Here is a 19,452-nt window from a genome sequence, read left to right as displayed (position 1 = left end):
CCGATGCCTCGGTGCCTTTGGCCACACGGTGCCGAGGGCGGCCGGGTTCACACATGGGCAGCCTCATTCCCTTGCCTCCTGCAGACAGACAGGGGGCTCGGGCCCTCTGCTCCAATCAGTGCTAAGAGCTTACCCTGCGGGACCCTCCCCCTCTTTCCAGCTGATCCACAGGCTTTCTCGGAGGCCCTTCCTCAAGCGCCCAGCCTGTTGGCAGAACTCGGTGTCGGTGACGTCCAGCACCCTTGGCTAGGACACGGATGAGTGTGTACGCTGCCTTCTATCTGAGCTTTAAATATAATATCTAAGGGAGTGGACATTTGGCTCACACGAGAACGCTTCGGTTCCCTGCCTGGCTCCGGCTGCAGACCCTGGGAGGCAGTGGAGATGCGTCCCCGGCTCCCAGCTTCAGCCCGGCCCAGCCCTGGCCATTGTGGACATTCAGAAGAGTGGAGCAGCAGATGGGCGGTCTCTAGCCTTCTCTCGCTCTCGCTGTCACTCTCTCTGCCTCTCAAATAAATAAAAGAAATTCCTGGAGAACACGTCTTGTTGTGTGTGTGTGTGTGTTTTTTTTTTTTATATATATAAATAACTTCTGCAAAGCGAAGCTGAGTAAGAGGTTATGAGCTCCCTTCTCTTAGTCCAGGGCGGAAGACACTGGTTCCACCGTCGGGGCTGCATCCCTGCCCCGGGGGAGGCACGGAGGTAGAACTGCTGGGCCCTCACCTTCCTGGGTTGCTTCTTCCCCCCCTTTCTCCTTACGCAATTGGCCTAACAGTCCGCTCCCATGGCTGGACGGCCGCTGCTCCTGCTGGGGCCCTGCCAGTGCCTCTGAAGGTACCAGGGGCTGGGCTGTGGCTGTCTCCCGGGCCCCCAGGGGCCACCCGGGCCGTTGAACGTGTCCAGACAGCCACTGGGAAAGCTGAAAAGCTGACTCAACAATGCACTACTCAACCCAATACATCCGGTTTGCCCGCGTCTCGACGTGGACTCCACGTAACCCACGACTAGGGCGCTAGTTGATACTCTTTGCATGCTCATTTCGGGGTTGGGGGTGTCCTCGGCGCGCAGCCCGGCTAGGGCCCCTCTGGGAGCCCACGCGCAGCGCCTGCGTGCAAGGAGCCCCGCGTCGGGCACGAGGAGGGGGCGTGGAGCTTGGGCTCACAAACTTTCCACGCACCGGGAATCCTTGTCAAAGGGCGCCCGGCCCTCGGCACCAGGCCTCCCCCCACCGCGCGCGCCCCCGGCCCGGCCAGGCCCGACCCGGCCACCGGGGCGGGGCGCAGCGAGCGGCCCCGCCCCCGCCGCCGCCGCCGCCGCCGCCGCGCCCGGGCCGCCTCCCGCACCGCGAGCGCCGCCGCCGCCGCCGCCGCCCGGAGCCGCCCGCGCCGGCCGGGCCGCCATCATGCTGAGCCGGCTCGGGGCGCTGCTGCAGGAGGCCGTGGGGGCGGTGAGGCCCGGGAGGCCGGGGCGGGCGCGGAGCTGGGCGGGCGGGCGGGGGGCCCCGGCTGGGCGAGGGCCTCCTGCGGCCGGGCGCCCTGGGGCGCAGGGCTCCGGTCGCCTCCTCCGGGCGGCGCGCACTCCCCGGATACCGCGCTGACCGCCCGGCTGCCCAGATCCTGTCCCCAGATCCTGTCCCCACCTTGCTTCCTCTTCCTGCTTCCTCCGCCCGGGCGCCCGCTGGCCACGCAGCGACCACCACCCCACCCCCCTGCGCCTCCCTGGGCCTCCCTTGCCCTAGCCGTGCGCCCCCACAGCCCGCCGAGCCGGCCCTGGGGCGCAGGCCGGCCTCTCAGTCCTGTCTGATCGTGGGGGCGCGGGGGTGGCGTGGCGCCCAGGCCGGGACAGCTCTCTGTGGGGTCCGCACGCGGGTGCCAGCTAGGTGGCCTTGAGCTAGGGAGAGGCGGGGGCTGGTGGCCGCGCACGTGCGTGGATGTGAGTGTGTGTGTGTGTTGGGGGGCTGTTGAGGATCTGCCCCACTCCGTCACTGCAGTGGGGGCTGGGTGCCGGTCCCAGCGGCTCCCCTGGGCTGCGTTCACAGAGCAGAGAGCAGGTGCCGCTCTGAGGGCTGGGTGTGCTCCCAGTAAAGCAGTGTCTTGGTCTGTGCGCCCATCTCGCAGCCCCTCCTGGAAGAGCTGAGGGTCTCACGTTTTCCCAGACAAGCCTGTATCTTTCCCAGCACCCCTCTCCCCTGTGTGAGTGAGACCCCCGCCTTGTGAGTGAGAGCTCAGCCTTGGGCACATGGTGAAGAACCCAAACCCGGCATCCTCCTCTTCCTCACCTTCCCGTAGGTTCCAAAATAATTTTTATTTCCCCTCCTCTGCGGCCCCTGTACTAACAGCCGCCTTAGGGATCTGATGGACAGGACTGGCCCTTCCAGGACTGGCTCCAGGTGGTGGGCCGGGGGGCGGGGGTCCTCATCCCAGGAGGTTGGAGGCAGCTGAGGAGGCCTGGTGTCCAATGATGGGAAGGGGAGGCAGCCCCCACCCCGTTTCCTCTGTCTCCCTGAGCGCTGTCTGGGTCTCTCCCCAGGGGGGCCACCCCAGAGAGCCACCTTACGCCCGCTTCCTGGGGTCTTTGGCTGCGTAGCAGAGAATATATCACTGTGCTTCTAAAAAGTGATATCATCGTCTGGTGCGATTGCTTTGGTCTGGAGTGACAGTGGCTTCAGGAGGGGACAGTGTCCTGCTTTCCTCTCACAGCCTGAGTGCTGGCTGACCCGCCTTCCGCCCGGATTCCTTTTCTATTTGAAAGGCGGAGTTACAGAGGGAGAGGGAGGGGAATCAGAGATCTTCCATCTGCTGGTTCACTCCCCAAATGGCTGAACCCACCAGGTCTGAGCCAGGCCAAAGCCAGCAGCCTGGAACTCCAGCCAGGTCTCCCGCGTGGGTGCAGGGAACCAAGCACTTGGGCCACCTTCCGCTGCCTTCCCAGGTGCGTGAGCAGGGAGCCGGATCAGAAGTGGAGCAGCTGGGACTTGAACCGGCGCCCGTGTGGGATGCCAGGGTGACCGGTGGCAGCTTAACCTGCTGTGGCACAGTGCCAGCCCCTGCTGGGCTGGAGTCCAGCTCGAGGTTTCTGGAGACTGTGAGTGGGGCGTGTAGCCAGAGGAGACCCCAACTCGGAAGGTCAGGCACCTGCTCTCCAAGACAAGCAGCTGTGAAATGATTGAGTGTCCTGGGGAGTTGTAACGTTAGTGCGTGTTCTCTGGGTGTGGGGCGGTCTGTCCTGGCCCTCTTTCCCGAGGGGCTCCGTCTCCATCGCTTGGCTTATCCCGTTGGCTTGTTCGCTGGGATTCCAGGTTCTCCAAGGCACGGTTCTGGAGGCCTGGGTCTGGAGCCTTCCTACCCTGCTTGTGGCATCCAAGCATCCTGCACGTAGTAGGCCCTAATGATCCTGACAGGCTGTCGCCAAGGAGCTACTAGGCTCCGAGCTGAGGCTGGAGAGAGATGTGTGTGCAGACGGGCCCCTGCAGAGAGCCCCCTCGGCTGGCCTCGCTGGCCACTCTCAGGGTCCTGGCCACGGGCAGGGGACACAGGGTCCCCCTGACCCCAGGCAGATGAGCGCCTGCACAAAGACCTGGGGGTAGGGACCTGTTGATGATGCGAGAACGGCCTTTCTTTGGGAGAAGTTTGCAGGGAGAGTGGCTGAGAGCTGGCTGAGGAGGGGTGTGGGGCGCAGCCTGAGGCTTGGGCCAGACCTTACTACTGGGCTAATGTTGGGTATCTGGCTGATACCAACTGATACCACATCCTGCTGTGGCCTTGAACGTGGATTTCCTTAGGCCCAGCTCGAGGGGGACCCGAAAGCTTTGTCTTGGCCTTGTCTTCCATCTGTATCCCTTTGATGGCGCTTTTCTTTGGGAAGGGGGGGTGGGTACTCTCATGTCCCTATTTATATCCGTCTGTTGTAGAATGACCACGTTCTGATCTGTGTCCATCTGTTTTCCCCCCAAACCAGTCTTAACCCCTCCAGAACAGAGAGGGCGGCCAAGCCGGGGAGGTAGGGAGGGGTGGCTGGGGAGTCCTTGGCCAGGTGCAGAGACGGAGCCCCCAAGGCTCGGGGACGGTCCGCTGCTCTTCCCTTGGAAACCCCGGGCACGGAGTGCCTCTTCCGCCCGCCCCGATCCTTGGTGGGCGCGTGGGGTGTCTGTGTTCTGATGAGGGCCGGGGACAGCGGGTCCTGTGGCCTTGGCGCCCCCACTGACGCGGCGTCTCTGCTCTCTCGCAGCGGGAGCCGAGCATCGACCTGCTGCAGGCTTTCGTGGAGCACTGGAAGGGCATCACCCACTACTACCTCGAGAGCACAGGTGGGCCCCGAGGACGGAGCGAGGAGGGAGGCGCCGGCCGTGTCACCGGGAGAAACACACAGCCCGGGGCCTGCTGGGTTCCTGATCGCTTAGCTGCTGGCCTCCACCTGACCTCGGGGGAGAGACGAGGTGTGAGGGCTGAGTGGGACAGGAAGGCAGAGGTGGCTCCTGGCACCCCCGCTTCCAGCTGGGTGCAGCCCCCAGGTGGTCAGACTCCGAGCCTGCTCACAGGAAGTTACTTACCTACGTAAAGATTGCTTTATTTATTAGAGAGGCATAATGACAGTGAGCTAGAGAGAGAGAGAGAGAGAGAGAGAGAGAGAGATCTTCCATCCACTAGTTCTCTCCCCCAGTGCCCACCACAGCCAGGGCTGGGCCAAGCCAAAGCCTTAAGCCAAGAACTCCATCCGAGTGTCCCATGTGGGTGACAGGAACCCAAGCACTTGGGCCTTCATCTGCGGCCTCCCAGGCACATTAGCAGGAAGCTGGCTTAGAAGCCTGGAGTGGCCAGGACTCAGCCCAGCCCTCCAACATGGAATGTGGGTGTCCACTACACCATGGTACCCACTCCTCCCAGACTTATGGGTGAAAAGCAGTGTGGCAAGTCCCCCTTTTCCAAGCCACTCGTAGGTCCCTTGAATATGTCTGGGACGGACCAGAGGGTCAAAATCTCGGGTCAGTTGGGCCCATCAGGATCCCTGAGGGAAGGGCTGAAGTCGGATTGGCTGCCTGGTAGTCAGTTTGTGGTGTGGACACAGGCTGGTTGCCAGGTAACCGTGTCCCGTATCCTTAGCTTTCCATGTCCTGGAGTTCAGACTGGGCTTTGAATCCAGCCTATGCCTTGCTTTTCTTTTCTTTTCTTTTCTTTCTTCTTTCTTTCTTTTTCTTTTCTTTCTTCCCTTCCTTCCTTCCTTCCTTCCTTCCTTCCTTCCTTTCTTTCTTTCCAAGATTTATTTATTTATTCATTCCCCAGATGGCCACAACAGCCAAGGCTGAGCCGATCTGAAGCCAGGAGCCAGGAGCTTCATCCTGTCTCCCACATGGGTGCAGGGGCCCATGCACTTGGGCCATCTTCTGCTGCTTTTCCCAGGTGCATTAGCAAGGAGCTGGATTGGAAGTGGAGCAGCCAGGATTTGAACCGGTGCCCATATGGGATGCCAGCACAGCAGCTTAACCTGCTGGACCACAGCGCTGGCCCCAGCCTGTGCCTGCCTGCCTTTCTTTCTTTCTTTCTTTCTTTTTAATTTATTTATTTATTTGAAAGAGTTACACAGAGAGGAGAGGCAGAGAGAGAGAGGTCAGTCTTCCATCCGTGGTTCCCTCCTAAATTGGCCACAACGGCTGGAGCTGTGCCAATCCAAAGCCAGAAGCCAGGAGCCAGGAGCCAGGAGCTTCTTCCGGGTCTCCCACGTGGGGACAGGAGCCCAAGGACTTGGGTCATCTTCTACTGCTTTCCCAGGCCATAGCAGAGAGCTGGATCGGAAGAGGAGCAGCCAGGTCTCAAACTGGCGCCCATATGGGATGCCAGCACTGCAGGCCAGGGTGTTAACCTACTGCACCACAGCACCAGCCCCCAGCCTGTGCCTTTCTTAAAGGAATTCTTTCTAACCTGGGAATCCCAAAAGTTGAAACGTGGCCTGTGGACATGGGGAGGGATGCTGTGAGCGCCTGGCAGACCCGACTCCTCCATCCCGGCTGGGAGGTTCTTGGTCCTCTGGGTTGTAGTCAGTTAAGCAGCAATTCTGTCTCTGCCCACTAGGTGCCAGCAGCCACCCCCGCAATGGTGCCAAACATCAGTTTCTGCACATTTGGCCTCGTTTCCCCCGGGGGGCAAACCTGCCTGTCCACCGGGAGATCCTGAACTGCCGCAGAGCCACCTGGGGCTTCGCCCAGAGACAGGCCTTTAATTTCCACAATGTTCCCTAGACCGGGGTGGGGGGGCAGGTAAGGGCTAGGCAGGCTGCCTGCTCAGGAACCTGTGCCTGGGAGAAGAGCTAGGGCGTGCCGCACGGCCGGTGCCCAGTAGGAAAGCTTCCTCTAGGGAAGCCCTACTAACTGCTGTGTGGGCGCGGCTCTCCCACAGCCGACAGGAAGCAGCATTGCCTACTGTGAGTCCAGAACGGACAGGTGCAGGCTTGGGGGGAGCAGGTGTGGGCTACCAGGCACATGTGCTCATGGCCTGGGCCTTACCCCAAAGGATTTTTCTTTTTAAGATTTATTTTATGTATTTGAAAGGCAGAGCTACAGAGAGTGAGAGACAGAAGGAGAGAGATTTTTCCATCTGCTGGTTCACTCCCCAGATGACCACAATGACCAGGGGCTGGGCCAGGCTGAAGCTAACAGCCAGGAGCTTCCTCCAGGTCTCCCATGTAGGTGCAGGGGCCCAAGCACTTGGACCATCCTCTGCTGCTTTCCCAGGCCATTAGCAGGGAGCTGGATGGGAAGTGGAGCAGCTGGAACTTGAACCAGGGCCCATATGGGATGCCAGCATTGCAGGTGGCAGCTTAACCCGCTAGGCCACAGCACCAGCCCCCAAAAGGGCTTTTACCTCTTGCAACTTGTGAACCTGTCCGCGTCCTGGTTGCCCTCGCCCCGCCCCCTCCCAGCTCTTGAGGCCCTCATCACGCCCCCACCCTACCCCCATCCCCCTGTTGCCTGAATCTCCATTAGATGAGAACACCCCGGCCAAGAAGACGGACATCCCCTGGCGGCTGAAGCAGATGTTGGACATCCTGGTGTACGAGGAGGGGCAGCAGGCGGCCGCCGGCGAGGCTGGGCCCTGCCTGGAGTACCTGCTGCAGCACAAGATCCTGGAGACGCTGTGCACGCTGGGCAAGGCCGAGGTGGGCGGGCCCCGGGTGCCCCTGGACCGGGCGTCCCTGCCTTCCCTGTGCTCTGCGCAGTCCTGCACGGGGCGGGGGGTGGGCACTGAGCTGTCTCACTTGGAGGAGCCTGCACCTGGCGGGGGTTCTGCCCCCTTCCGCTCAGTCAGCACCCCCCCCCCCCAGCAAAGGTGTCCCGAGTCCCGGATGTGTGCTGGGTGGTGATTGAAATGGGAGTCCTGGTCGGGGAGGAGCAGGATGGTCAGGATGGTCGCGTCCAGAGGATGTTTGGCTTTGCCGGGGGTGGGATCCAGGGATGCAGAACCTGCGGACTGGGGAGAGCGGACGGTAGCGTGCCCGGTGATGGCGGCACAGCCAGGCAGGAGGTGTTGGGGGTGTGTGTGGTGGCCGAGGAGGGTTGCGGCAGCTGGCCACGGTTCCCTTATGACAGGGCGCTCTGTCCCTGGCCCGCAGTACCCGCCGGGCATGCGGCAGCAGGTGTTCCAGTTCTTCAGCAAGGTCCTGGCCCAGGTGCGGCACCCGCTGCTGCATTACCTCAGTGTCCACAGGCCCGTGCAGGTGAGGGGCTGGGGAGCTCGGGGGAGCCTGGCGCGCACGCGGGGTGTGTGCGTGTGTGCGTGTGCGCGTGTGTGTGGTGGTGGGGCGCTCTCTTCCCTGCCAGCCTGGTCCCCTCTGTTTCCATTCCGCTGTCTTCCAGAAACTTCTCCGACTTGGGGGGACGGCCCCTGGGTCCCTCACGGAAAAGGAGGAGGTGCAGTTCACCAGTGTCCTCTGCTCCAAGATCCAGCAGGACCCCGCATTGCTGGCCTACATCCTGGAAGTGAGCGGCAGTAGAAGGGCCGGAGCCCCTGGGAGGCACGGGGCGGTTTCCCCTGCAGCCCCAGGCGGAGGCCCTGATGGCAGGCCCACCCTGCGTGCTCGGCGGGGTTACCCCAGGAGGCCTGGCCTCACCTCCACTTTCTTGGCAGGGTAAAAAGATGGTAGGGAGGAGGAAGCCATCCAGAGAACCAGCTGGCCCACCGAGAGACACAGCCAGCCCTGGGGACAAGGACCCGTCGCACAGCAGGGCTCCCGACGGGGCCCCCCACCTGCACAGCGAGCCCCGTGGGGCACAGGCCGAGGAGCCCGATGGGGCCACGGGGGAGAACAGCCTGATCACCTCGCTGCTTGGGCTATGCAAGAGCAAGGTGCTGACCTGGGGAGGGCGGGGGCCGGGGCTAGGGCCCAGAGGACAGCGGGGAGGGGACGTCAGGGTCCAAGTGCGTGCCCTGTCTTCCAGAAGAGTCGGGTTGCCCTGAAGGCGCGGGAGAACCTGCTGCTCCTGGTGAGCGTGGCCTCCCCGGCGGCGGCCACCTACCTGGCGCAGCGCAGCCCCTGCTGCCCCGCCATTGCCGAGCACCTCTGCCGGCTCTACCACTCCATGCCCGCCTGCCTGGACCCCGCAGATGTCGCCGCCTCTGAGGGCATCAGCTGGAGGTGGGTCCTTGGCCAGGGGCGGCGTTGGGCAGCACCTGATTCAGGAGGGCTGAGTCCCTGGGTGGCATGGAGCCCCCTGCCAGTCCCCAGCTTCCTGCTGGGCCCTTCTCATCTCCCAGGGGGGCATCGCTTTTGCTGCCTCCTACCACATAGCCTCCCAGAGAACCGACCCTGGATGGTGCCGGAGGAGAAGGGGCCTGGCCTCTGGGGCCAGCCTTGGGGACCACCTCAGAGCTCCTGAGCGCTCGGCAGACTCCCCGCCCCCTGTCCCTTAGGTTGCCCAGCGCCCCGTCTGATGAGGCCTCCTTCCCCGGCAAGGAAGCCCTGGCCGCCTTCTTGGGCTGGTTTGATTACTGCGACCACCTCATCATGGAGGCACAGGCGGTGAGCAGGGGACGGGGGTCCGGCCTGGGCTGTCCCCCGGCCCGGGGCACCGGGTGGAGCAGAGGCTCGGGCGCACGCATGTGCGGGGTCCAGGAGCTGCGCGGGGCTGCTGGGTAGCCGGGCCCCTGTTCCTGTCATGTCGGGTGGGCACTGCGGCGGGACTGGCGGTGGTTCCTCGGTGGGAACCTGCCGTGCGTGCAACACGTCCTTTCTGGTGCCCAGGTGGTTGCAGATGCCTTGGCCAGAGCCGTGGCAGAGAAGTTGTTCGTGGAGACCCTGCAGCCCCAGCTCCTACACGTGTAAGTGTTATGTCCGGGTCTCCTGGGTGTGCCCTGGTCTGGTTCCTGCTAAGGGGGCAGGGCCCTCCTTGGCCAGAGTCCTGTCTGTGGAGTGCGCTGGTTAACACCGGCCAGGCCTGCACCCCGATGTGCATGTAGCTCATGCCACATGGGCTGAGCAAGGCCTTCTGTCCCAGCGGCTGTGGGGAAGGGGGGCAGGGACCAGAGACGTAAGCACCCCAGGGAGGTGCGGCACCGCCCCCGGCTCTGTCTCTGCCCTCCGCCTGGCTCTGGGTCCTGGAGGCCTGCCTAAGGGGCCGCTCTCCGCAGGTCTGAGCGCAGCATCCTGACCTCCACCGTCCTGCTGACGGCCATGCTGCGTCAGCTCCGCTCCCCAGCGCTGCTGCGGGAGGCTGTGGCTTTTCTCCTGGGCGCGGACCAGCAGCCCGAAGGCCCCGAGGACGATCCCTGCACTCTGTGTGCCCACCTCATCGGGCACTGCGACCACCTCTCGGATGAGGTAACAGCGGGAGGGCCCTGGGTCCCACCTGCTGCCTGGCCTGCCGGGGGAGGGGAGGGGAGGACTCCCCGAGTGCTCCCTGCTGTCTGAGTGCTCCTGGCCGAGTCTCCCTCCGAGAACTGAACCACCCCCAAAACCAGTGACGGGATTGGCAGCCATGTTTGTTTCACGTAGGATGGTACACTTTTATTTTTTTTAAAGATTTGTTTATTTGAAAGGCAGAGTTTTTTTAAAGAGAGGGAGAGACAGGCAAAGAAAGAGAGAAAGAGGTCTTCCATCTGCTGGTTCACTCCTCAGATGGCCACAACAGCCACAGCTAGGCCAGGCTGCAGCCGCGAGCCAGGAGCTTCCTCCAGGTCTCCCACGTGGGTGCAGGAGCCCAAGCACTCGGGCCATCTTCCACTGCTTTCCCAGGCGCATGAGCAGGGAGCTGGATGGGAAGTGGAGCAGCCGGGTCTCGAACCAGCCACTCACATGGGTTATGGGCACTGCAGACAGCGGCTTCAGCTGCTGTGCCACAGCACTGGCCCATATCATATACTTTTTATTGCACACAATAGTGTGCACCTGCTCTGGCCACTGGAAGCTCACAGCTGTCCATGTGGCTCACCCTTGGAGATCTCCCGTGAAGTTAGTAACAGAACAGGCAGGCCCTCCCTGGGCTTTCTGGTGCCTGGGCCAGGCCTCTCCTCCTGAAACCTGCCACCTTGGTGCCCAGCCAGAAGGTGACCCCTGCCTCGGCCCCCTCCCACCGGAAGCCCGGTGGGAGGGGCCGGCCTGGCCACTGCCCCTTCCGCAGATCAGCATTGCCACGCTGCGGCTGTTTGAGGAGCTGCTCCAGCAGCCCCACGAGCGGGTGCTGCACAGCCTGGTCCTGCGCAACCTCGAGGGCCGTCTGTACGTGGCCCGGGGCTCGCCCGAGCCCGAGAGCTACGAGGACACGCTGTAAGTGCCACCCGGCCCAGCCCTTGCACACCCCTCAGGGCTGGCTCACTCCTTCCCACGCTCACGGGTGCTGCCGGTGTGCCTGGACCACAGGGACCTGGAGGAAGACCCCTACTTCCCCGATTCTGGCTTCCAGCCCTCCGCCAGGGCCCGCCCCACTCCGGCCACCAACTCCGAGGGCAAGACGGCAGTGACCGAAATCGTCAACAGGTGGGGAGCCGGGCAGGCGACAGGAGGGAGCTGCCATAGCGCTCAGGGTCATGGTCCGGGCTGGGGACAGAGGAGCGCTTCCACACCCTAGCTTTGTCTCTCAGCTTCCTGTGTCTGGTCCCCGAGGAGGCCAAGACCTCAGCTTTCCTGGAGGAGACTGGGTACGACACGTACGTCCACGACGCCTACGGCCTGGTGAGTATCGGCTCTGCTGGCTCCCACCTGCTGCCCTTGGGGGCCTGGGTTGATGAACTCTGCCCCAGGGAGCCCTGAACCCCCTCCCGCTGCTCCACAAGCCTCCCCGCCCCTGGCTTCAGTTTCAGGAGTGCAGCTCCCGCGTCGCCCCCTGGGGCTGGCCGCTGGGCCCCGCACCCCTGGACCCCCACGAGCCCGAACGGCCTTTCTTCGAGGGCCGCTTCCTTGGAGTCTTGTTTGACCGAATGTCCCGGATCTTGGATCAGGTAAGGCAACAGGTCCCCCCACCTCGGGGCCCCCAGGAGAGCAGGGACTGACAGCGGGGCAGGGCTGGGGGGGGCTTCAGCTCCACAGCAGCCCCCAGCCCCAGCCCTGCCCCGGGTGGGAAGCCCTGTCTCGCCTGTGCTGCACAACACGCCCTGACACGTTCTGGCTCTCGGCCCTGGGGAGCCCGTGACACATACGCATCACGTGAGCCTCCCACCCCCGCACCCGTTCCCACTGCCCAGGCGCCTGGCTGGGGCAGCACGGCAGCGCTCGGCACCCCTGCCAGCCCCGGGCATCGTCTGCCGTGTCCCCTGCAGCCGTACAGCCTGAACCTGCAAGTGACGTCAGTCCTGTCCCGGCTCGCCCTCTTCCCCCACCCCCACGTGCACGAGTACCTCCTGGATCCCTATGTCAACCTGGCCCCCGGCTGCCGCAGCCTGTTCTCGGTGCTCGTCAGGGTAAGCACTGGGGAGGCCTGGAGAGCAGGGGACCGGCCACGCTGCAGGGGGCGCCCTTGCCAGTGCTGGTGGAAGACACAAGTTCCTCCCCGCCCCGCCCGTCTCACTCTGGGGTTCCTGCTCTAGGTGATCGGGGACCTAATGCAAAGGATTCAGAGGGTACCCCAGTTCCCAGGCAAACTGCTCCTGGTGCGCAGGCAGCTGATGGGCCAGGGCCCCGGGGAGCAGTAAGTACCCAGGAGAAGCGGGTGCCCAGGGAGGAGCCTCCGGTAGGGGCGGGAACCCGGGCCCCTGGGCACTGTGCCCCCGCCTCCCAGCTGTTCCCCGCACCTGCCCCCCATCCTCCCCGCAGGCTGGACCACCAGACCCTCCTGCAGGGCGTGGTCGTACTGGAGGAGTTCTGCAAGGAGCTGGCTGCCATCGCTTTCGTCAAGTTTCCCCCGCACGGTCCTCACCTGAACTTCTCCCCGCCCCCGGAAGGACAAGTCTGAGCCGGGAGACTCCTGTCCACACCTCTGCCCCAGCGCTGCCTCCCTCTCCTCTGGGGTGGGGGCTGCGGCTCCCAGGCAGCCTTGGGCCGGTGACCACATTGGGACCGGGTCTCAGGGCAGGGGCCTCCCAGGCCCAGGTGCCTTGAGGCAAGAGAAGTAGCTTGCAGGCCTGGGGCCCCCCTCCCCCGGAGGAGCTGGGTGAACTCCACCTGGAGCCCCCAAACCCTGATGTGTCGTGTGCCTGTCATCCTCCGGAGCGGCCGTGTGTGCCCAGGGCTAAGCCCTGTGATTCAATTCCAGGGGCAGGAGAGGGAGTGAGCTGCTGGCTCCGGGGCTGGCCAGGAGGCCAGGCCAGACATGGGGTCAGGAGCCGTGTGACACCAGGGACCCCAGCAGCTGCTGAGACTTGACTGTTTTCCCTGCCTCGCTGGCAGGGCAGGGAACCCAGTGACAAGGAAGCCCCTCTTCCCGCTCTGTCCTGGAGACGGTTGCAAAATTCCCAACCGCCCCATGGCAGATGCCCAAAGCATGTTCCGCGCCCAGGCGGGGGCAGCTGCTAATGAGAACTTTGGTGCAGCTGCAGCCAGGGCGGGAGAGGGCCTGCGGAGCTGGGTGCCAGGCTACAGTTCCAGCTGGTTTCTCTCTGGCGCCTTCTGAACCCGTCTCGGCAGGTCCAGAACACCTGGGCGGAGAGGTCAGAGACCAGGAGGTGGGGCCTGGCGCCGCAGCCTCCGGCCCAGCACCCAGTGCCCCCGAGGGCGCACCCTCCTCCGGGGAGAGCTGAGGGTGCCAAGGGAGGCCTGCTGGGAAGGGGCTGAGGCACCAGCGGCTGCCGGGTCTGGTGGCCTTCTCCCCGCGTGCCCTCCGCGGCTGGGCTGCCGCCCTGCCTGAGCCGAATCTGTCTCGACCTGTAGGAGCACACGGGCGGGCGGTGCCAGGCATTACCTCACACGGGGCTGCAGCTGCTGGCTGGGCTCCTGGGCGAGGAGGAGGAGGAGGAGGCCGAGGCGGAGGCCAGAGCCCCTTTCGCTTCCTTTTCCTGCCCACGCTGCTTCTAAAAGCCGGGAGCAGGTTGCCAGGAGGTGACAGGAAAAAGAAGGAAACTCCATGACCTCCGCCTCGCCCACTGCTGCCCCGGGGGAGCGTGCCTGCACATGCTCGTGGCCGTGGCCGTTGGCGGGGGTCTGGGCGTGCGCTCTGGCATTTGCACGGTGTCTTTATAAGACAGTACAGCAATAAACGGTGTGATCGCGTGGACCTGGCGTGTGTGTTCCTCTCCAGCCTTCTCCTGCCCAGGGCTTGGCTGCTAATTCGGGCCCATCTCCCACCCCCCACCCCCACCTCCCCAGAAAGACAAATTCCTTTTCCAGCGCTGGGCAGTGGGGGGGGGGAGCCTGTAAATAGAGACAGGCTGGGCGATGCAAATCTGACGCTCCCCCACGCCTGCCAGGAGCCAGACTTGGCTGCGCAGCAGTGCCGAGGGGTGGGGGCCCCGGTGTCTGCGAGCACTGCACGTGTTGATGTGCGTGGTGATGCCTGTCGGAGCTGTGATGATCTAACAGACTTTGTGCTTGGGCGCTTGGGGGGTCTCCATTCAGCCCGGCCTCCCCAGCGTGGCTGGACACAGGCCTGAACACAGCGAGTGGCACATTTTGTCCCCTGCGGGTTTTTCCCTTGTGTTTTTTTTGCAAAACTGAAAGAAATCCCACCATGGGTCCCCTGGCTGAGGGGCAGTGGAGAAAAGGGTTTCTGGCTTGGACTGGAGTTGTGAAAAGGTGAGGCGGTGGAGGATCCGGTCCAGGGTGGTCCAGGAGAATGGAGCTGGGCAGAGACGGGGACATCACTCACAGCTCCTGTCCCACCAGCAGCTCTCTGCAGGTGCCCACTGCTCCACCCCGCAGAGTAATAGCTGAGCCTCCCTTGGGGCTGTGGTCCCCTCAGTGACGTCCTGCCTGGTGCCAGTGCCAGCACACTGTCAGGGAAAGGCCTGGGCGGCGGCCACTGGTGGGCTGGGGGCCACACAGCAGCAGCCCCCTCGTGTCCTCCCCACACAGACATTCGGGCAGGAAAGGCAGGTGGCAACACCTGTTTACTTAGCAAGGGACACCCTCCTGGTCCCCTCTGAGCCCCAAGTGCCTGCAGAGGCCAGGGCGGGGCCTTCTTGGGGGTGCACACAGGATGCTCCCGCGTCCCCCTCCCCAAGCCGGGGGGAGACGCAGCCGTGTGCCCTTGGCGGCAGGGCCCTGGACCTCTGGACCCTTTGCCTGGGTGAAGGCACTGTCCCTTCTGATGCAGTGTGGTGGCCTGCTCCCCGCAGGCCTCTGCTGCCGATGCAGCACGAGCCCAGATTGCTGGCTTCCGCGTCCCTCGGGGAGAGCGCCTATCTGTTCAGTGGGACAGTAGAGCAGTCCAGCAACCTCCGGAGGAGCTGGTCCTGCAGGCCCACATCCCCCACCTTCCACCACGCGTAGTTCTCACCCCGAATCTTCGGGGGCTCCTCCTGGGTGCCCGGGTTGCGAAAAGCCACCGCCAGCAGCACGTTCAGGCAGATGCCGTCGGTGTGGTCCTTGCCCAGGTGCTGCAACCCCAGCAGCCCCTTGGTCTCCACGGCCAAACTGTGCAGGGTCAGGCACTCCTGGAGCAGCCGCAGCACGGCCACCTTCAGGCCGCCCCTCTGCTCCATAGGGGCAAAGTCACAGGCTGTGACGGGCAAGTGAGGTGTCCCTACCGTGCCCACCAGCACCCACACCGTTTGGGCACCGGTGAAGGTGGCCACGAGCCGCTGGCACACCACGCTGCAGGGCAGCTCCTGGGGCAGAACGGGAGGGTGCCTGGCCTGCTGGCGGTACTGGGCGGCCAGCTCTATCAGGTGCAGGATGTCATGGGCTCGCAGTGGGGTTGCCAGGGAGCTGCGTGGGTACCAGCCAGCCTGCAGGGACTCCGCATCGGCCTCCTGCGAGGTTTTCAGTGTCCCACCTAGGGGAGAGTGGAGGCAGGGGCAGTGGTGTGGGTGGGAGGAAGCACCAGATCTCCCAGAGAACACAGACCCGGCAGGCCACCCTGGTTCTAACCCAGTGTGGGGCCGGGGCCAGGGCCGAGCCTCCCCCGCCCCCACCTCCCCAGGCTAGGGTCTGCCAGTGCCAGAGCTGTAGCAGTCAGCACAGGGCTGGCTAGGGAGTGGGGCTCATCTCACCGGAAGACCACGGGGGGGGGGGCAGGGGGGAGTCGGGGGAAGGCGCATACGGCACTGCCCCAGGAGAGCCATACCTGTGGGACGAGCCAGGAACACAAAACGGATCCAGGAGGGGCCTCGCTCCTCCACGGTAAGCAGGGTCTCGGGCTCGCACTGCAGCCCCGCCTCCTCCTTCACCTCCCGCTGCAGGGCCTCCACGATGCTCTCCCCGGGCTCCATCCTCCCCGCGGGCAGGTACCAGGACCCCCGGCACTCTCTCTTGGCCTCCTGGATCAGGAGCACCTCGTCCTGAGGGGAGAGGGGATTGGCACTCTCCACCGCGCACGGGAGAGGCCAGCCAGCCAGGCCCTTCCCTGCCCTGGGGTTGCCCAAGACCCCCTCCCTGGGGGCCTGGGGCCTGCAGCCAGCTGCTCTCTGTGGGTCAAGAACGGGCTGCGCATGTGTCCCCACTGTGTCACTGTGTGTCTCCCGCGTCCCCGTGGGGTGCACAGCCTAGTGGCAGGTCCTCACTCTGGGGTCTGGGTTCTGATTCCCCCCTCCCCACACACACCCCACGCAGGCCCACCTGGGGCCCTGGTCCCTTCTGATTCTTATCTCACAGCCTACAACAGGGACCCAGAGCAGCGACAAGGGGTCAGAGCTGAGCGTGAGCCTGTCTTGTGCCATAACCGGGCGGGGAGGCGGGGCGGGGCGGGGGGGGGGGTGGCGCAGGCCATGCCTCAGACGTCCCGGGGAGCCAGCTCCTGCCGTGCTAGGCCCTGGGGGAGAGGAGCTCTGTGCTGCAGGAACCGAGGGCCAGGGCGCAGCCCCCTGTGCACCCGGCCACCCGCAGGGCTGCGAGGCGCGCGTGAGTGAGTGCTTTGCAGAACTGGGGAGCGCCACGCGCGAGGCGGCGCCGGCCCTGGCCGTTGTGTCTGCGTGCCCAGCAGGGCCCGGCGGGCTCGCTCACCTGCTCGTTGAGGAACACGGCCAGCACCACGTAGGAGACGTTGGTCCGCAGCCGCGCTCGCGGCTGCCCGGCCGGCCCCGAGTCACAGCTGTGCACGCGCAGCCCCCGGCCCTCCAGCACGGCCGCCAGCGCCCCCGCCAGGTCCTCCGAGGCCATCGGGCCCCGGCGGGCGGTGGCCCGGGCCCCGCGCAGCGGCCAGGCGGGGCTGCGGCCGAGCGTGCGGCCCGGTCCGCGCCGGCGAGCTGCCCAACGCGGAAGCGCCCGGCGAGCCCTGGCCGCTGATAGGCTGCGCGTCGCCGCGGCCCGCCCGGATTGGCCCGCGCCGGCCGCCGGGGGCGGGGCCAGCCCGTCAGGGGGCCTAGCGCCCTGCGGGGCCGAGCGGACCTCCGGCCTGGCTCCTGGCCCAGGGTCAGCGCGCTCTCTCTCTCTGTCTGTCTCTGTCTGTCTCTGTCTGTCTCTCTCTCGCCGCGGCTCCCCGAGCGCGCACTTGTTTACGCAGGTTCCGATGGTGACGCCATCCGGCCCGCAGGGTGCGGGGCGCCGCGGCGGTGACGTCATAGGCTCGATGACGTCACGGCGGCCAGGGTGTCCGCCCCGGACCCGCTGTCCCCGCCTTTTGTCTTAACCCGCCGGGGCATTGTCTGAGATGATGACGACCTAAGGAACTTTCTTCTGACTTGGCTGACACGTACTGGATGTCCCGCCGAGGGCTGGGGTTCGGGAACGCGAGGTTCTGATCCATAATAAAAAGTCGGATAAGGGTGACGGCCTAAGTGCTAAGTGATCGCGATCGGGGCGGGCCGGACGCGGGCAGGGGACAGGGCTGGGCACTGGGGCTGCCCTTAGCGTCCTCCTGTCCACGGCGTGTCCCGCGCAGGGCGCTGCAGCGTGGCCGGCTCCCGCTCGTCTCAGCCTGACCTTTGCTGCTCGCCGCCAGCTGGGAGGAATCCGCAGAGCCAGCCAAGTCTGGGTTCCGCACCCACACAGGCCTCCCCCACCGGCCCCTCCTCCCTCCGCCTTCGGGGGTTGGGGACAGTAGCTGGCTGATGAGAGCAAAGCCGCCCGCCCTGCTGACCGGCCGGCCCTGCGCTCCTTGGGGATGTGGTGGGCTTCCGATTAGGTTCCTGGCAGCTTTTCTTGGCCAGGGTGGCCGGCAAGGCAGGCTATCCAAGGAGGAGCCGTGTGGGCCCCAGGCAGCCCCGGAGCCTGCAGGCTGGGCTACCCCGCAAAGGCCCACCCGCCCGGCCTGTGCCTGGGAACAGGTTCCGCTGGGGAGCCGTAGACCCTTCTCGCACTGGGGGACTGGCTGCACACTTCCTGCAGACAGAGCTCTGTGCAGGGCCAGCCACACGGGCACCCCCTAAGCTTTTGAGGCACTTGCCCTGTCCAACACCTCTCAACCAGCTCCCCGGGGCTGGGTGCAGTACCCCAGGACTGCGCGGCAAGTTGTCAACAGATTGGCTCCATGCGTGTGTGATCCTCAGTTTTCCCACCTGTGAAGTGGGGGCAGTACTGCTGCCAGACTCCCTTCTGCCTCCAGGGATGACTGAACGAGAGTGAGATCATGTCTGGGCATGGCTCTGAGAGCGTCAGAGGCATCTTGCGATAAACACCAGACAGTCCAACCGCCCTAAACCGCAGCTCCACTTCCCCCCACCCCACCCCTGTTCTCACCAAGAGAGCGCTCTCCTCCTGTCCAGTGGCCCTGCGGGCCCTGGCAGGGAGCACACAGGACCCCAGGTGGGGAGCACCCTCCCCAGCACCAAGAGGCTTGCTCCGGTTAAGCCTGGGAGACACACAAGGCGGGGGGTGGGGGGGCAGATACGGAAGCTCTCCGGGATCTTCAAATCTGCCCCGTGGCCTCTGTTCCCAGAGGCCAGAGCGGGCGGCCACCCTGCCTATTGGACGCGAGTGCCCCAACTGGCGCACGTGAGCTGGGCACCCTGGGGTCGGCAGCCTCAGGACATGGACGTGGACGTGGACGTGGACATGCACGTGGACGGGTGGGCAGGGCAGAGATGTCTGTAGTACGAGATCCTTTTCCAGGGCAGCAGCCCTGGCTCTTGGCCGAGTGGACAGCGGGGGGGTGGGGGTGGGGGTGTGCAGCCTGGCGGCAGAGCCTCCTTGCTGTTTGAGTGACCTTGGGGGGAGCCAAGGTCAAACACGGACAAACTGCCGGACCCAGGGATGGGAGAGTGGGCAAGCCGGGACGTCTCAGCGGGACGTAGTGATGGTATTGTCTTGGTTTTGCCGAGGGCACTGGGTTTATGGAAGATGTTTGTCTTAAGGGACGCTGGCGGAGGGGCACCTGGGCGCTTTCTGTGCTATCTCGGTGACGCGGCCGTCGGACCACAATTTTTTCAGCACAAGACATCTGAGGATTTTAGATGAGGGAAGGAAAAGAAGGCATTGACTACGTATACGCCCAGCTCCCTGCCAGCTCTGTGACCGGCGCGGCAGAAGGTGGACATTGAACTGCGGACCCTGGCGGAAGCAGAGGCCCAAGGTTCTCCCGGGCACTGGTGCCCCAAGCCGGGTGCCAGGGTCAGCCCCCACCGGGACTGGCTCTGTTCCCAGGCCCAGCCCTGGAACAGGGTGGGCATTGACCCACCTGCTGTGTACAGAGACCAGATGTGAGGGTACTTCAGGAAGTTCATGGAGAACAGAATGAAAAAAGAATTTTTTTTTTAAATCCATGCATAGTGTTTTTCATAACACATATTTTCCATGAACTCTTTAAAAAAATACTTATTTTATTTATTTGAAAGAGAAGACTCTCACCCACTGGTTCACTCCCCCAAATGCCCACACAGCTAGTGCCTGGGCCAGGCCAAAGCCAGGAGCCCAGACCTCAACCCGGGTCTCCCGCATGGGTAGCAGGGACCCATGAACTTGAACCACCACTGGCTGCCTCCTCCCAGGGCACTCATGAACAGG

General features: G+C 64.4%; 2 protein-coding genes across 3 annotated transcripts; one reads left to right on the top strand and one right to left on the bottom strand.

Annotated features, from left to right (window-relative positions):
• Positions 1–1,368: 1,368 nt before the first annotated feature.
• FHIP2B (FHF complex subunit HOOK interacting protein 2B) lies at positions 1,369–13,630 on the top strand. 2 transcript variants are annotated; one of them, XM_062199402.1, is made up of 17 exons: positions 1,369–1,447; positions 4,228–4,306; positions 6,977–7,149; positions 7,603–7,707; positions 7,847–7,969; positions 8,118–8,336; positions 8,429–8,625; positions 8,901–9,009; positions 9,232–9,308; positions 9,618–9,807; positions 10,607–10,752; positions 10,846–10,962; positions 11,067–11,157; positions 11,280–11,423; positions 11,742–11,882; positions 12,009–12,109; positions 12,235–13,630. In XM_062199402.1, exons 1-17 carry the CDS (start codon positions 1,403–1,405, stop codon positions 12,371–12,373), a joined length of 2,196 nt encoding a protein of 731 aa, XP_062055386.1. In that variant the 5' UTR covers positions 1,369–1,402; the 3' UTR covers positions 12,374–13,630. The 2 variants fall into 2 exon arrangements, with proteins under 2 accessions (XP_062055386.1, XP_062055387.1); XM_062199403.1 differs by lacking the exons at positions 1,369–1,447; positions 4,228–4,306 and adding an exon at positions 4,332–4,435.
• A 234-nt stretch (positions 13,631–13,864) lies between these two features.
• On the bottom strand, positions 13,865–16,703 carry NUDT18 (nudix hydrolase 18). The gene is made up of 3 exons (XM_062199404.1): positions 16,516–16,703; positions 15,641–15,854; positions 13,865–15,349 (listed from the first exon to the last, which is right to left on the bottom strand). The coding sequence occupies exons 1-3, from the start codon at positions 16,669–16,671 to the stop codon at positions 14,754–14,756; spliced, it is 966 nt and encodes a 321-aa protein (XP_062055388.1). The 5' UTR covers positions 16,672–16,703; the 3' UTR covers positions 13,865–14,753.
• Positions 16,704–19,452: the final 2,749 nt, after the last annotated feature.

This window comes from Lepus europaeus, chromosome 8, assembly GCF_033115175.1.
Source record: "Lepus europaeus isolate LE1 chromosome 8, mLepTim1.pri, whole genome shotgun sequence".
NCBI classification, from domain to species: Eukaryota; Metazoa; Chordata; class Mammalia; order Lagomorpha; family Leporidae; genus Lepus; species Lepus europaeus.
This window is presented reverse-complemented; position numbering and strand designations above follow the sequence as displayed.

What these genes read in the sequence shown, in the direction of transcription:
- FHIP2B (XM_062199402.1), top strand. Translation starts at nt 1,403, where the DNA reads ATGCTGAGCCGGCTCGGGGCGCTGCTGCAGGAGGCCGTGGGGGCG. An exon ending in TGCTGGCCTACATCCTGGAA is followed by an intron (nt 7,970 to 8,117) that starts GTGAGCGGCAGT and finishes CTTTCTTGGCAG; the next exon opens with GGTAAAAAGATGGTAGGGAG. An exon ending in GCGACCACCTCTCGGATGAG is followed by an intron (nt 9,808 to 10,606) that starts GTAACAGCGGGA and finishes CCCCTTCCGCAG; the next exon opens with ATCAGCATTGCCACGCTGCG.
- NUDT18 (XM_062199404.1), bottom strand. Translation starts at nt 16,671, where the DNA reads ATGGCCTCGGAGGACCTGGCGGGGGCGCTGGCGGCCGTGCTGGAGGGC. An exon ending in CCGTGTTCCTCAACGAGCAG is followed by an intron (nt 15,855 to 16,515) that starts GTGAGCGAGCCC and finishes CTCTCCCCTCAG; the next exon opens with GACGAGGTGCTCCTGATCCA. An exon ending in GTTCCTGGCTCGTCCCACAG is followed by an intron (nt 15,350 to 15,640) that starts GTATGGCTCTCC and finishes ACTCTCCCCTAG; the next exon opens with GTGGGACACTGAAAACCTCG.